Below are 16,365 nucleotides of genomic sequence, written 5' to 3'. Positions count from 1 at the left end.
AACCTAATCCAGTTTTGGTATAATTCCAAATTAATAGGGTTAATGTGCAAATTAGCCCTTATACTTTTGATAGTAATTGAATTTTGCCACCATATTTTTATTAATATTTGTTAAAAGGTAAATTTATCACTTTCCTTTTAATTTAATTTGCCATTTCACTTTTATTTGATTGAATTTTGAAACTAAAGAATTTTACTATTCAATTTTAAATTAAATTAAATTAAGTTAAATTTAATATAAATAATTTATTTAAATAATTAAAAATAAATAATTAACATAATTTTAAATATAAATAAAAATGTTATCTATAAAACTAAAATAAAGTATTTCTAGAAAAAATTCAAGTCTTGTTCATTAAATAAAAATTCCAAGTTAATTTATAAATTTTAATAATTTTATGAATTAACTTAATGTTGACCATTAAAATATGAAATAATATTTTTTCATTATTTTTTAATGTCATTAAATTTTTTTTTTAAATAAAAGTTTGTGGAAAAATTTATTAAAATTCAAAATTTAGTAATTAATTTTTTTAGTAAAGAAAAACAAATATAAAAAGCTAGCTACACAAGAGTTCTTTGAGCAAGACTATTATATGCTTGAACAATAGAAGTGCCAACACCTCCCTTAGAATCACATTAAATATCTTCAAGCCATTGTTTGTTTCAAAGGTCATATTGGTTAGACAGTCAACAACTTTATTACAGTCTCTAGGAAAATGTTGTATGATCCAAAGTTCTGCATTCACTAGAAGAAGATGGATATGTCTAATAAGAACATAATTTGAACTCGTCAAGGAAGAATCCTGAATGATCTTGACCGCTTCCAAGTTATCTGTTTGAATCATCACACCCGCATATTGCCTATCGTGAATGAGGGTCAATCCATCAAGAATACCCACAATTTAGCATCAAGAACTAAGTAGTTGCCCAAATGTCTGTTGTACCTCATAATCCACTCCTCACTTTTGTTTCTTATGACTCTTCCTGCTGTAGCATTACCAAAAGGAATTTGAACCTCTCCATCAGTGCACAGGCTGATCTAATTTTTTGGAACTTGAGTAGTTGAACTTGACTCCTACTATCTAGACAAGTCCTCTCTGTGAAAAGAAACAAATTGTTTGCCCAAATATACGATATTTTAACTATCTCACATGTATTCCATAAGGCACCTTAAAAAAGAAAAAGGTTTTGATTCTTCTAAATTTACCAGATTAGTAAGCCAAATAAACAAGACCGATTTACCTTATTGACTACTGATTTAGCAGGATTCTGCAAGTTAGACTTTAACCACTAAAGAAGGTCACCTGTAAAGAAACACCCATTAATTCCATCCAGAAGAACATGCGTCCAAATTTTTTTAGCTACTGGACAATCTCTGAGCACATGCAAAATGTCTTCAGAATGATGACCACATATACCACAAGAACTATCATGCCCTATACCCCGCTTAACATACTCTACATTAGTAAGCATGCGTTGATTTAAGATGAGCAATATGAAAAGTTTGACTCTATGGGGTCCCTAAAATTTCCACGCCAAATTCCACTTCACATCCTTCATATTCCATGATATTTCCCGAATGTTCCAACACACACTTTTGAGAGAGAAAATACCATTCAAAGTACGAGCTCAAATAATCCTATTAGAACCTGCAGATGGATAAGATGGGGGAATACCCACAATACGTCTAATTATATCTTTTGATAGCCAAAGACGAAAAAGATCCAAATTCCAATATCCCTCATCAGTGATCATATCACTAGGAAGACAGTCCAAATTAATATTAGCAAGGGTTGGAACTTAAAAATCAAAGGCCCCATATCCGAGATCCATAGGTCTTTTTAAAAACTAATATTGTTCCCATTTCCAACTGACCAAAGCAAACTTTCCTGAATTAGGGGCCATGCATTAGAAATGGCCCTCCAAAGAAAGGAACATCTCCTTCAAGAGATATTATCTGGTAAAGCCTCTTTCATACCATATTTGGATCGAAGAACTTGAACCCATAAGGCATCCTGTTTGGAGGCTAAGTTATACCTTAACTTCATCATAATTGAGGTATTTTGGTTTCTCAAATGTCTAATGCCAAGCCATTCACAAGAACGAGGTTGGCAAATAGACTCCTAATTAACTAAAGACATCTTCTGCCTACTATTAGATGACCCTAATAAATTGCCTGACGATACATTCAATCTCATCATATAACCCTTTAGGGATCATCATGGACTGCATGAAGTAATTAGGAAAAGATAGCAAAATTGATTGTGCTAAGGTAGCTCTACTAGCTAAAGATAATTTCCTAGCATCCCATCTGTTTAGTTTACTCTGAATCTTGTCAACAATAAAACTCAAGATACTATTCAAAATCCTTTCATGAAGAATAGGTACCCCCAAATAGATGCCAATATTATGCACCCTCTGAAAACCAATAATTTCGCTCAACTGCATACCAATAACATCATCCGTTCCTTTAGAAAAATAAATATTAGTCTTCCAAGCATTAACTCGGTGACTGGAATACCCACAAAACTTCTCTAGAATATCTTTGAAAGATCATAGTATGCTAGAGATTTGCATGATAAAAAATGATAAGATCATCTGCAAAGAAAAGATAAGAAAGGCTCAGACTAGATCTCGATAAATGAATAGGCCACTAAAGACCATTATCTATAGTATGATGAAAGCTATGACAGAGCCATTCCATGCAAAGAACAAATAGAATTGGAGAAAGCAGACATCCTTGCCAAATACCCTTCGTCGGCTTGAACTTTTGCGTTGGAACACCATTCTATAACAACTGCATAGTAGAACTCGAAATAACAGACATTATAACACTTATAAGCATGTCAGGAATTCTTGCATTCTTAAAAGATGCCCTAATAAAATCCCAATGTACTTTGTCATAAGCTTTTTCCAAGTCAATTTTGACAGCCATTCACTTTCTATTTTTATGCTTACTCATCATCAAATGAATGACCTCCTGTGCAATCAGTATGTTGTTAGTAATATTATGTCCTGCAATGAAACTTGCCTGTTTCTATCCTATGATATTAGGAAACACCATTTTGAAATTATTAGTAATTACCTTCATCACCAATTTATATATCAAATAACACAAACTAATAGGACGGATTTCCAACAACAGAAATATTTAGATTGAGAGAATTTTGTTCTTTGTTTCAAAAAGGTTTTTCTGGTGGGGCTTCGAGTTTTTCTTTAATTCTCTCCATCTTTTGTACTTTCTTTTATTATAGTGAAATCTCATTTTGCTCGTGGTTTTTTATTCTCTTGTGTGGAGTTTTTCCACGCAAAATTTGTGTGTTCGATCGTTTCAATTTTATTATATTTACTTGTTTGTTACATACACTAGTTAATTCCCTACATTTCCTAATAAATTATATTATAAGGAGTAATTTGGGCTTTATCTAAATTAACCAAATAATTTAATCACGATGATATTTTAAATAAAGCAAATAGAACAGTTGAAGCTATACTTATCATTTCCATTAATAAAAAGTAACGGACTATAACAATGCAATTGTGAAAAATCTGTAGAAATGTCTACACAATCACACCTGAATAGGATCACAAAACTAAATCCAATTAAAGAAAACAAAATACTAATCAAAAGAGCAAACCTAATTCAAACCAAAACAAGACCAACAAAAGGCAGTAGAAAAGGTTATGCTTCTGCCACGCTTAAAACATGTTAGGTTCCAACAAAAGGCAGGAGAAAAGTCAGGGACATTAAAAATTCCTTAAACTTCATAACTTACAAATAATTCAACAGAGAAAATAACATAATCAACAGAGAAAAGTAGGGGGGATTTGGTAACCTAGTGGTGGTGGATGTAGGACGATGGTGAGTGTTTTGAGCTGTTGAGTTACGGCGTCACTCGAAGGTGATAGTGACCAGATGATGTTGAGTGAATGTGAACTCGAAGGTGATGGTTAGAGTGTCACTACGTTGGGTTACGGTGGTGATTGATGGCTATCAACAGTAGGGGTTTTAGGATATTTTAAAGAATTTTCAATTTGAGGAGATGAGATTACTGATTAGGGATTTTAGATGATTTTCAATTTAGGGTTACTTCAATGTTTAAGTTTAGTTTAAATGGTGGTTGTCCGTGTTTTTTTTTTTTTAGGATGTTTAGGCTTTTTTATTAAATTATTAAATTATTTTTAATTTTTAGGATTTTTTTGGGTTTATAAAATATATTGGATTTGTTATAAAATAAAAATAGAGAGTAAATAACAAAGAAAATGAAATAGCAAAAGAGAGAATGTATTTTATTGATCAATCGGAATGTTTACAATGCTTCTCCAAAGTCTCTATTTATAAGCATAAAAAGTATAAATGAAGTAGAGATCTACTTCTAATCACTATTATAATTTAAAGTACATTAAAACTTATCTTGATCTTGATGGACATCCACTTAATAAAATATTTATAACACTCCCCATTGGACGTCCATTTATAGATAATATGTCTCATTAAAACTTAACTAAGATAAAAAAAAACCTGTGGGAAAAAATCCTAGTGAAGGAAAAAGAGTACATATATCTATAATACGCATAATATGTTGTATAACGCCCCAAAAATTTAATCTTTTGTTTTTGCGTATGTGTGGCACAAATATATGTCTGCTTCAGTGGTTAAGTGTTCTAGGTGTGTGTAGGAAGTCCCAAGTTCAAGCCATGACTTGGGTAAATTTTGATATTTGTATGAATTAAGCCCTATCTCTGGTCAGTAGGCTTTTAGTTAAAAGTTTACAAGTAATTAACAGAATGGGCCTGCTGGTTTGGTGGTTAAGTGGAGTGTTAATTTGTTAAAGGTCCTATGTTCGAATCCTTGCATGAGTGAGGGAGTAATTCTTTTTGTATGGGGCGTATGGCGTGGTTGAATTTGACTGGGATTGAAAGTCTATGAAGTTGTGTGATAGTGAGGAGTTGGGGAAAATCTGATAGGATTTGATTTTTGTTTTTCCAAAACTACTTCCCATTTCAAATTTTCTTTCTCTCATTGTTGTTTTCCTCCTTCATCCCCCACCATTGCTACCGAAATCTATTCCCACTCAACTGTTCTCTTTTCATTTTCTTTTTCCATCCGTTTTCGTTGTTTAAACATGTGACTTCGTTGTTCGGTAAGTATCGATTTTACCTTTTTCTTTTTGGTTTCGTGTATAGTCTCTTAAAGAAGGTTGTTGTGGTTCTTTTTGATTAGGTGAAGGGCAATAATTGATCGGTGCTGCTGTAGAGAATTAAGAGTTACGATTTCAGTTGTTGACGGTAAGGGTTTTGTTAGATTACCGATGATAAATTTCGATAGACTTTTGATTGAATGACAAAACAAGTGTTTAATTGAGTATTACATTGGTCGATTTTTAGGTTCTAGAGGCTTAGGAGAGCTTACGCGTCGAAAACGATATAGGTGTGTACCCGAAAATGTAGAAAATAAGGTTTCAGCAAAAGTTGCAAACCCCACTATCAACTCCACAATGGCGTGTGGTCGCCCATGTGGTAGGCCGTGTGTCATAACACGGGTATATGATCGATGAGGCCACACGCGTATAAGACACGGCCGTGTAATGGCCAGGTAGGCCGTGTGCGACACACGAGCTATACTGATTTGGGTTGTGTGGGCCCACAAGGGTAGTCCAGACTGGCATGTGGAATTCTGGGCCAGGTCATGTGATCCACACGGCCAAGGCCAAATTAGGCCATGTGGGCCCACACGGGCAGGCCACATAGGCGTGTGAGCCCATTTAACTGAAATGTGTTCTAAGGTTGCACGGGTCGCCCAAGTCAACTATGAACCTACTGTAGGGTCGGTAAGCACTACTTAGACCCTAAATACGTAAATTGTATGTATGATGATTATAAGCCTGAATACTAAACTGTATGTATAACTGGAATTCGTGTATTAGCATGTCATAGATTGTATGTTGCATTGCATTAGGTTGGGATGTTGATATTTGGAGAAAGTGTACTGAAAGGCTCTTAAGCTTATTATCTGGCAGCTCAGTTGCAAATTACTGATTATGTGCCACACTCGATACTACTTGGAGTGTAGGGATGGACGGAGATGGTATAGAGAGGCTGGTTGGGTAGGACTTTGTTTACAAATTGATGCATATCCGATAATTGTTGTTTGATTGTATGTATATTTTCTGTGAGGATTACACACTGAGTTTACGTAAACTTATCCCTTTCTATTTTATTTATACAGGTAAACCCCAGACTTAGACAGTTCGGTACAGCGGGAGACTCAACGGTGACCACAAGTTTATTGAATGGTTCTTATCTCTTTGATGATTTTAATTCCTATTTGTTTTTTTGGGTATTTTTAATGTAATTTGGGACTTTTTGGACTATTTACCATTATTTTGGGATTTTTCACTGTTTTTCACGAATTGTTGAATTGCATCATAACTCAATTTTATTAAATGTGGCCTTTTTTTCCTAAAAGCAGGCGATTTCCTGTAAACATCATGATTTGAAAGCTTCCTCTACAAAATAGGTTTTGAACGAACTAAATTAATGAGAAAACGATTTTGAATTTGACGAGAGATAAATAAAAGATAATAAACGAGAATGGTTTTGAATTGGTAATTCGATTTCAAAATTCCATTCCATATGACGTCGCCAGATTCAGCCATAACGTCTAGGCCGGGTTTGGAGTGTTACATGCTGCCTCATTAAAAACATTCTTAAGAAAACCCAATGGGAAAAACCCCAATTAAGGGAAAAAGTGTACAACACTTATTTACTCCTTATAAAAAAACCACATAATATCTCATATTCTATGTATTCAATCTTGAATATTAGCTTTTTAAATGACTATTTGAATGTATTTGTTAAACATTTATATCACCATTCTTTTGAAAATCATGAGTGAGAGAAATTTTGGGGGAAATATATTTTGATTTCTTCAAGAGTTTCAACAATAGTCATAACAAACTTTAATCATGATCCCTCTATAAAAATACAAATAGATATTTTGGATCATTTTATAATCCTCTTTCAACTACTATTGGCTAAGTCAAATTTACCACATATGTTCAATTATTTCAATTCATATAAATGAACAATTCCAATAATTTCAATATGCTTCTGGCATTCTAAATCCTTCAAGGATTTTAATATAAACTTTATTATATAGTGATTTGTAAAAGGTTGTAACAATAACCATTAGACACAAGTTAAATCTTTTATAAATTGTCAGTTTAATAATATATCTAAAGGTTATTGCATCCACCACAAAAGAATATTATATCTTTTCATAATCACTGTCAAGGTTTAGCGAAAATTTTCATATTTTTATTCCGCTTTTGCAAAACTACTTCATTTGTACCCTCATTGGCTTTATACCTTTAGATAATTGGACTACTAGTCCAAAAACTCCACAAGCTTAATTATACTTGAGTTAGGTCTTTCTATTTTGACCAATTTATTCCATATCTATATTTCTCAATAGATTTATTCAAGATCTTCCTTTTATTTAATTATTTAACAATAATATTGCATGTAAAACCACTGTCGATCACTTTTATTATCAATTTCACATTTTCTCGATTTGACATAACATATCGAGATTTATTTATTTTTACTATTTTAATCTTCAATTTCAGGTATCTAAATCTCTTATGGAGTTTTAGTTATATCTTGAGTCTCTTTTGGAGTACCCCGCCTCCACTATATAACCATTTAGAAGAATTTTCATTTTTAGAATCGATCAATTTATTATTTATTCTAACAAATTGTCCTGCTGGGATTTTGATTCAAAATATTAGATGGTATATAGCACTTGGTTATTCTCATTAAGTTTGTGAATACATCTGATAGTTAACTTGTAATAAAGTGAGTTATCCTTTTTGAACTTCTGGTTCAAATTACTCTCATTAAAGATCTAGATAATGATAACTCATTACAAGTAGTGATTTCATTTAGCTATTATTTCTCTCCCCCTAATATCAGGAAAACTATCAAATCAAAATAGTAATTACAAATCATGTCATAATTGAATCTCTAATATATTTAAAACATAAAATAATACAAGAAGACTTGTAATTAATATATATTCCCAACTTTCTTTGAGGATTCACTTATCTTTGTGCTTTGTGGTGAAGCAATTGGAACATATACACATATACAAAAATTCAAAGATGAGAAATATTTAGCTCTTGACTAAAAGTCAATTGTAATTGGGAGTATTTATAACTTATTGGCTTGATGCGTACAACACGTAAATCAACATAACCTCATGTTGAACTAGGAAGTTTAGTTCTCATAAGTAATAGTTTAGACATTAACCAGAGGCGTTCAATCAATAATTTTTCTAAACCATTATGCGCATAAATAACAAACTTTTACAAAAGTTTTTCAAACTCATTTAATAAAAAATTGAGATATAAGCTCATCAGCTTTGGCAATATAAATTGTCTTAATTGTATAATCTAAAATTAATTATTTAAACAAGCAATCTTGCAAACTACGGGTTACAAGTTGATGACACATACGTGATTATTTTGTAGATGCATCTACCAAAATCATAAAATATCAAAACCATCCACATGGTGGATGAATGAGCCCATATTCATTTCAGATATACAAGACATTAAATCTCAACTTTAACTAGTGAGTTTTTAATAATCAATTTTCATTGAGAACAATCAACAAATGAGAATTCTTTAAATTAAAGAATATTCTGGTTCTTTAATAACTTTCCATATGAATTCTCAATTAATTTTCACATCATATATGATCCAGAATGATCTTACTGGTTACGTCAAGTAGTAAATGCATTTGTATCAGTAAACTTCTAGTTTACTTTAACATGCATTTCAATTGTACTAATAATGTCCTTATAAATTGTGACAAATTGATAATTTTACTGTAATTCCTTTTACTCTGTATCCACATATAAGTACTACTGTGACATTTACTACCGGAAATGTCTAAATCAATGTGAAGTTTATAATGCCACCAAGTCAAGAAAATAAATATAATTTCCAATAATTATATGTATTATTCACTTCAAGTAATATGTCAAAACCTTCAAATATCCAAAGAAAAAATGATGACATAATGAGAATATTATATAATATTTTCCTCATTCATAATCTCAATTTGATATCCATTATAAATATCTTTTAAAACCAATGGATTAATCATCACAATATATTAATATATTAGCTCTTCTGAAGTTTTCGACTAATTTTGTACTGCCAAATATTAGAATAGTATTGGTTTATATTTTCTTTTACGTTCACTGTAGGTAATGCAATAGATTTACTAGGTTGAACTCATAAACATCCCAAAAAAAAAATTTATTTCATAATCACTATCGCAAACATGCGTGAATTTCAAATCAAAATCTATCTATTCATGTTGTCATGATTAGTCTCAAATTATAATAAACATGATATAATAAATAAAAATCATAATAATATATACCTGAAAATCTGAGTGGTTAAAGGCTCTAATGATTACCCATAGTGCGCAAGCCTTAATTGAAGACTGAAATTGCAATAGCTCTAGAAGGCAATCAATAATAACTTGACCAGCAGATTTGGAGTGACTATATTATAAAATAAAAGAGAATCGTGCTGATAACGCGTTAAAAAATAAAAAAAACAGAGAGTAAAAAACAAAGAAATGTGAGAGCAAAAGAGAGAGCGTATTTTATTGATCAATCGAAGTGTTTACAATACTTCTCCAAAGTCTCTATTTATAGACATAAGAAATATAAATGAAGTAGAGGTCTACTTCTAATCACTATTAGAATTTAAAGTAGATCAAAATTTATCTTGATATTGATGGACATCCACTTAATAGAATACTCATAACATGATTGGGTTTATATTAGGTAGGACTTAGGATTGTTGGGGTTGGCCGATGGTTGGGGTTGGGGGTAGTGGGCAGTGGGCTAAGCTTAATACATATAATATATAATATTAATTATTAAGTTCGATTAATTTGGTTAATTACTTGATTTTAAACTGAATTAATCAATAACTAAACTTTTAAAAAATCATTAGTCGACCTCCGACCGAATTAGATCGATTAACCGAATTAGATCAGTTCGGTCGATTAATTTGATTTTAATCGAAATTTAAACACCCCTATTTAGAGTGACTAATGTGGTAGTTTACCTGATTTCTTTTAACGTTATATATTTTTTAAAGTAATATTATATTATATTTTAGACATAATGATTTTTTTGGCCCTCCAATTTTACAAAAAATGTCATTTTAGTCATCCATTTAAATTTTTACTTTTTTTATTCCTTGAACTTCCAATTTTTTCAAATCATCCCAAAATAGATGGAAAAGTTAACGTTTGTTAACTTTGATGACGTGGCATAGATGTGGTTTGCCACTTGGCATGTTAGCATTTAATTAATTTTAAAATATTTTAAAATATTTTTGTACTTTTTATGTAATTTTAGTGATTTTTAATTTTTCAAAATAATTTTTACAATTTTTAAATATTAATTAAATGTTGACATGTCATCCACGTGTATGTCACATCAGTAAAGTTAAAAAATGTTAATTTTTCCATCATTTTGCGGTGATTTGGAAAAAAAAATTTAAATGCTATAAAGGACAAAAAATTATATAAAGGACCAAAATGATTTTTTTGTAAAGTTGGAGGGCCAAATAAGTCATTATGCCTATATTTTAAAAGGTTAAAATATGTCATAGGTCCCTTTAGTCTTCTCAAAATTGGAATTTAGTCATTATACTTTTATTTCCAAGAATTTAGTCTTTTTTGTGAATTACAAAAGGAGGGCAAAATATTAACAGCAATGCAACTAGCGTGACTCAAACCCAAGTCACGCCTGGGGCTGTGAACACCGTAGCCATCAAACCAATACACAAGGTTCTTAACAAAATAATTTTAATAGTGTTCAACAGTTTGACCTGAATTTTAAAATATAAAAAAATAGATAAACTAAATTCCTAGAATCAAAAGTACAAAAAATAAATTTTAAATTTACAAAGAGTGCAAAAACATATGACATATTTTAACTATTTTGAAAAACAATAGATCTGAATTTGTAAATAATGTGTTAAAAAATCAAGATAAAAATGTAAAATTAAAAAAAAACATAATATAAATATATTTTGCCAAACGATCTGATATTATTCTAAGTAATAATATCAAGTACATTTTATAACCTAAAATTAGTTTTAACACTTTTTTTTTTTAATTATCATTGAGAAGTTGCTAACTTGGTTGATCAACATCATGTTTGTTAATATATAGAGATTTAGTTGAAGGTTTTGGCATAGCATAAGTCAAGATCAGCCCACTGCTGGTGTTTTGAATATTTTTACTATAATTTAAATTTCCAGCTTATGCATACCAAAGCATTGGTATGTTTGCCTTCACTTTTGTTGTCGACTATGCCGGCTTTACCTCAGGAGAGGCTTGAAGAACGGCGTGAGCTTGGCCATAGTTTCCAACTCGCAGACCCACAGGGAATGTCAGAAATAAAAAATAAAGCTCGGAGGAATTAGAAAATTAAAGTAGGATACGCTTTGGAAAAATGAAGTAATAAGATATATAATTAAAAAAATATGAATTGGCATCGATATTATTTTCAATGCACTAAAGCACATTATTTTCCTATTTTAAGGGTTAAAAAAAGACTATAAATAATTTTAATCATTGTATCAAAAATAGAGTATAAAAAATTAGGTGAAATTAGACAATTAACCAATTTAATTAATTATTCCCTAGTCCCTAAGTAGCTGGTGGCAGTGATAAGATGATAGTTGGCAGCTTCCAGCTTACTCTGCTTCCCAAATTTGCTTTCATATTCCTCAATCAATTCCACCCTGCAAGCACCAACCCATCAGCTGGAATTTCCAAATTAAAAAATTATGCATGCCTCAATTTCTTAAATAGAAAGAGTAGATTCTACAAAAGAAGAGATTTGAAGAAAAGAAGTTTAAAATTTATTGAACAAGTTTTTTTAATTAATAATTATTAGATATTAAAATAAACCATGAGGGATTTAAATGCTTCTTAATATACATTAATATTTTAACAAATGGATTTAATGATATAATTGTACCATCATAGTTTCAATATATTTATGATAATGGTAAAGAAATATGTATTTACATTAAACATATAATTAAATAATTTTAATTTCTTCATTAACCAAACATAATATACAAACACTGTTATGTTGGGTGATCTAATTAACAAAAAAAAATATTTGTCTAATACAATACTATGAAAAAATTTGAACCTTGTTTCCTCACCAGTATGCCAAGCATTGAAATGGATTATATTTGCCATAAATTTCCTCAACATCTTTTCCAATTGTCTCTTTAGAGCAATTTTGCTTGCCATGTACCTAATTAATATGAGTAAGACAATAGGTAAATAATTGAATAAAATAGAAAGAATAAAAAAAAAAAAAAGAGAAAGAGAAGACAACCTGTTTCAAGTGCCTGATAGTTTCAGAATCGGAGGGAATCCTTTGATAAAATCCGACACACATCAAAATATTGGAACAGACAAAGGGACCAAAACCTTTGATTTTCAACAACTTTTGATATAAAGTCTCAAAGGATGTTGGATCCGAAGATTGTTCAAGTTTGGCGATGTGATCCTCACGAAGATCCCCTTGGGCAAACATTGTAGCAAGTTGAAGAATACGGGCAGCTCTATACCCAACATTGCACTGTTTTATTAGGTACTTCTCATCCACCCAAGACCATGCTAGCAGCTCTTTCCAGCTTGGAAAATTCCCTATATCATCTGAACACTTGGATCTTTTTCGTTTCGAACGAGCATTGCCATCCAATGCTATTTTTGGCTGAAGCAGGCAGAGAGCCCGAGCCATGTTCAATGACCTCTTCCAGCTTCAGTATTTTTAATGGATTTAGCATCAAAACTAAGTAATAGAATGGAAGTATTAATTGGAATAACTGAACCTGCAGTTGCAGAGAAGGATGGACTTGACAGCATCCTCGAAAAAGGAAGGGGACCGAAATATTCGACCCAAACCATTCTCCCTCGCCGATGAATGCATTTCTTGAAATTCCATCACGTCCCTCTCATCTTTCTTTGATATTCTAAGCATTCTTCCAACTTGTTCCTGTATTCAATTATATATAAATGATTATAAAAGAAAATACTTGAGAAAATTGATATGATATACATACCAAAATAACAGCTTCATCGGCAGAGGAGATGGGGGAGTGATGGACTTTGTATAAGGAGGAAAGGGTGATGGAGAGGGTGTGAGATAGTGACGGGAACGGAGCGAGAAGAGTCTGAGAGTCGAAGTGGACGGCGAAGGGAATTAGTGGAAGGGATCCAAAGGTTGGGAGACATCATGAAGAAACCATGATTGCAAACTGCTTTCTCCATGTCGAACCTGCCTGACCACTCCCCTAATGCTAATTTCAATTCCATAAAGCTTCCCTTGAAGGAAGAATGTAAATTGAAATGTTGTTACTATGGAATAAGAATTCCAAGAGATGCGTTTTAATGATAGTATATATCAATTATGACTCTAAATACAATGCATGACTTCAGCTTTAATGCATATCAATTAATACCCACCTTTTTTCTTCATTACCTACCAATATTTATTTTCTTATTTTTCCACTTTTACAATTTATTACCAATATTTATTTATATTTATTCTTAATTTTCACTTTTTTATATAAAATTTAATTTAAAATAGTGATGAACAAAATTTTCATATATCCGATTGTGGTAAATAATGATGACTCTAAGTTACATATATATACTAGTTTTTTTTTTAATCTTAAATTATTATTGTATAAAATATAAAAAAAATTTAAGAAACTGCAACATATATTGTATGCCCAAAAATATAAAAATATCAAATTTATGATCATATTTTGATATTATGGCAAAGATTTAATAATTAAAAATATAAAATTTGGGTTAACGTAATATACCGTAGTAATAAAAGATAAGGTAAATTATAAGATTAGCCACTCAATTATTAACATGTTTCTATTTTGGTCATGCAACTATGAATGTTTTCAATTTAGTAGCTAATGTTTTAGATAATTTCTATTTTAGATCGTTTCTATTTTAATCACTTTCCGTTAAGTGGTTAACCAAAGTGATGACGTGACATTTTTTTAACTGATATAATAACATATTTAGTCCTAAATACTTACACATTCTATCAATTTGATCCTAATTCTAAATAACTCAAAAAAATTAATCCTCCACATTTACAAATTCTATAAATTTGATCCTCAAACATGTTTCCCTAAAATTTAATTAAATAAAAATTTATATTAATTTAAATAAAAATATTTATATTAATATTATATAAAATTCAAAACATTCCTCCCCTCTCAAAACCCCCCCACCTCGATCACTTAAAAGGTATGGTTTTGTCAAGGAGAGACTTGATAGGTTTGTGGTCTTGGCTTCTGGAAAATTTTAAAAATTTTAAAGGAGTCATATGGAAAACTTTGCATTTTAGAGGGGACTGGGGCCCCTACTAGCCCCTAATTTTGCCACTGCATACAACCTGTGAAAGAGCATAAAGTTCACAAGCAAATATCGATGTTGTCTTTTCTATTTACAAAACCAAATTTAAAGTAATGTAAACCACAATACGACCACAAGTTTGCTTTGAATCAGATTAGCAATGAAACTCTCAACATAGGGCACAATGCACCCTTTTCATCTGTTGGGACCATTGGTACATCCCATGGCGCAACGGAAGAATTATTTTAGCAATCCACAGCCAAAAATCCATGTACAATGAACGAATCGAGTTGAAATAGAGTTCAAAATATAGCTTCTTTACTGAAAACGTTGAAAGGATGCTACTGATTCGATGTCGATTCCAAGCCAAAACGAAAACATCCCAGCCTCTACATAGTCCACCCCGTAAAAAATGAACAACCACTTTCTCTTGAACTTTTCAAAGAGAATTAAAAACGGTTGCTAGACATTTTAAATTATTAAGTTGATAACCTTAACACACTAAGGGATTATCATCCTTTTATCCTCTTTGATATCACATATTAAAAAGGAAAACCAGAATTATTCCCTTATTAATAGAAAAGGCAAATGGAAAGTTAGAAAAAAGAATCATAATCTTTCCAAAAGAATATAGGATTATTCCCTTATTAATAGAGGAAGGCAAATGGAAAGTTAGAAAAAAGAATTATATTCTTTCTAAAATAATATAAATTTCCATGTCTTTTATATTTTGCCTGAAATTAATTAATATAATTGTTTATATTAATAAATTCGATAAAATATATACAATTATTACTTTGCATGAATCAAATTCATATATTAATTATAATCTTTCCAAAAGAATATTAACTTTCATGTCTTTAATATTTTGACTGAAATTAATTAATATAATTTTTTATATTAATAAATTCAGTAAAATATATACAATTAATATTTTGTATGAATCAAATTCATATATTAATTATATATATATGTTTTGTATTTGTGTACAACAAGTTTATACATATAATGAGTTTAATATTTAACTATAAAATTAAATTAATTCAACAATTAATTTATTTCATGTGACAACTAAATATAATACCAAATGTATTTGGATTCTGTTCGTTTCAACTATAGAGTGTGAACCTATATGCTCTTGTAACGTTGGTAGTAATACTAGAACGTTTCTAACATTACAAATAATGAGTGACATCTAGCAATGCATCATTCCCACCTAAGTTGGAAGAAGTCATGATTCGACATAACTGTTCTATGAACATATTTTCATGTATTATATCATTTTATCCTTAATATCTAGATTGTACACAAGTCATGGAATAATCACACTTGTATAATCCAATATCATATTTCTTGATTTTCTGAGCAGATTACAATAAATAAGTGTAATATCTCATATCAACTTATTCGAGCACGGCTATACATTTCTAGTCTCACTCCACTAAGAGGCCTAAGATATTGCTCCCATTATGTAGGAGGGATAAATCATATCTTGATCAACCATATCACACTACATGGATTGTGGTATATCCAACATTAGTCTTTATAGTACAACATGTTACGATAGATGTTTTGGCTATATCAAAATATACGACTCACGGTGTTGGGACAATGATGATCTCAAGTTTGAGGATCATATACATAGTTGTAACTGAGGATCATATACATAGTTGTAACAGCCCGTTTTTAATAGTGTCAGAAATAGTGATTTCGAGACCACAATTTTGATGATTAAATTATTATTTTAATGTTTATTTAAAGTCTACGGGATTATATTAAGCTCATGAAAAAGTTTCGTTAAGAAATTTTGATGTTTAAATTGTTAATTAGGTAAAAAGGACTAAATCGTAAAAAGTAT

The 16,365-nt window shown here is 30.7% G+C and overlaps 1 protein-coding gene across 1 annotated transcript; it reads right to left on the bottom strand.

Moving 5' to 3' along the window:
• Positions 1-11,637: 11,637 nt before the first annotated feature.
• LOC107890185 (uncharacterized) lies at positions 11,638-13,506 on the bottom strand. Its single transcript, XM_016814680.2, has 5 exons — positions 13,190-13,506; positions 12,959-13,122; positions 12,460-12,886; positions 12,281-12,375; positions 11,638-11,848 (listed from the first exon to the last, which is right to left on the bottom strand). Exons 2-5 carry the CDS (start codon positions 13,105-13,107, stop codon positions 11,740-11,742), a joined length of 780 nt encoding a protein of 259 aa, XP_016670169.2. The 5' UTR covers positions 13,108-13,122; positions 13,190-13,506; the 3' UTR covers positions 11,638-11,739.
• Between the last annotated feature and the right edge of the window lie 2,859 nt (positions 13,507-16,365).

This window comes from Gossypium hirsutum, chromosome A09, assembly GCF_007990345.1.
Source record: "Gossypium hirsutum isolate 1008001.06 chromosome A09, Gossypium_hirsutum_v2.1, whole genome shotgun sequence".
In the NCBI taxonomy this organism is placed as follows: Eukaryota; Viridiplantae; Streptophyta; class Magnoliopsida; order Malvales; family Malvaceae; genus Gossypium; species Gossypium hirsutum.
Note: the sequence above shows the minus strand (reverse complement) of the source record. Positions and strands in the feature narration are given on the sequence as shown.

Bases quoted from the DNA above. Each gene is read 5' to 3' on its own strand.
- LOC107890185 (XM_016814680.2), bottom strand. From the start codon at position 13,107: ATGCTTAGAATATCAAAGAAAGATGAGAGGGACGTGATGGAATTTCAA. The intron at 12,887-12,958 runs GTTCAGTTATTC...AAAATACTGAAG, and splicing joins ATCCTTCTCTGCAACTGCAG to CTGGAAGAGGTCATTGAACA. The intron at 11,849-12,280 runs GTGAGGAAACAA...TGGTGCTTGCAG, and splicing joins TTTCAATGCTTGGCATACTG to GGTGGAATTGATTGAGGAAT.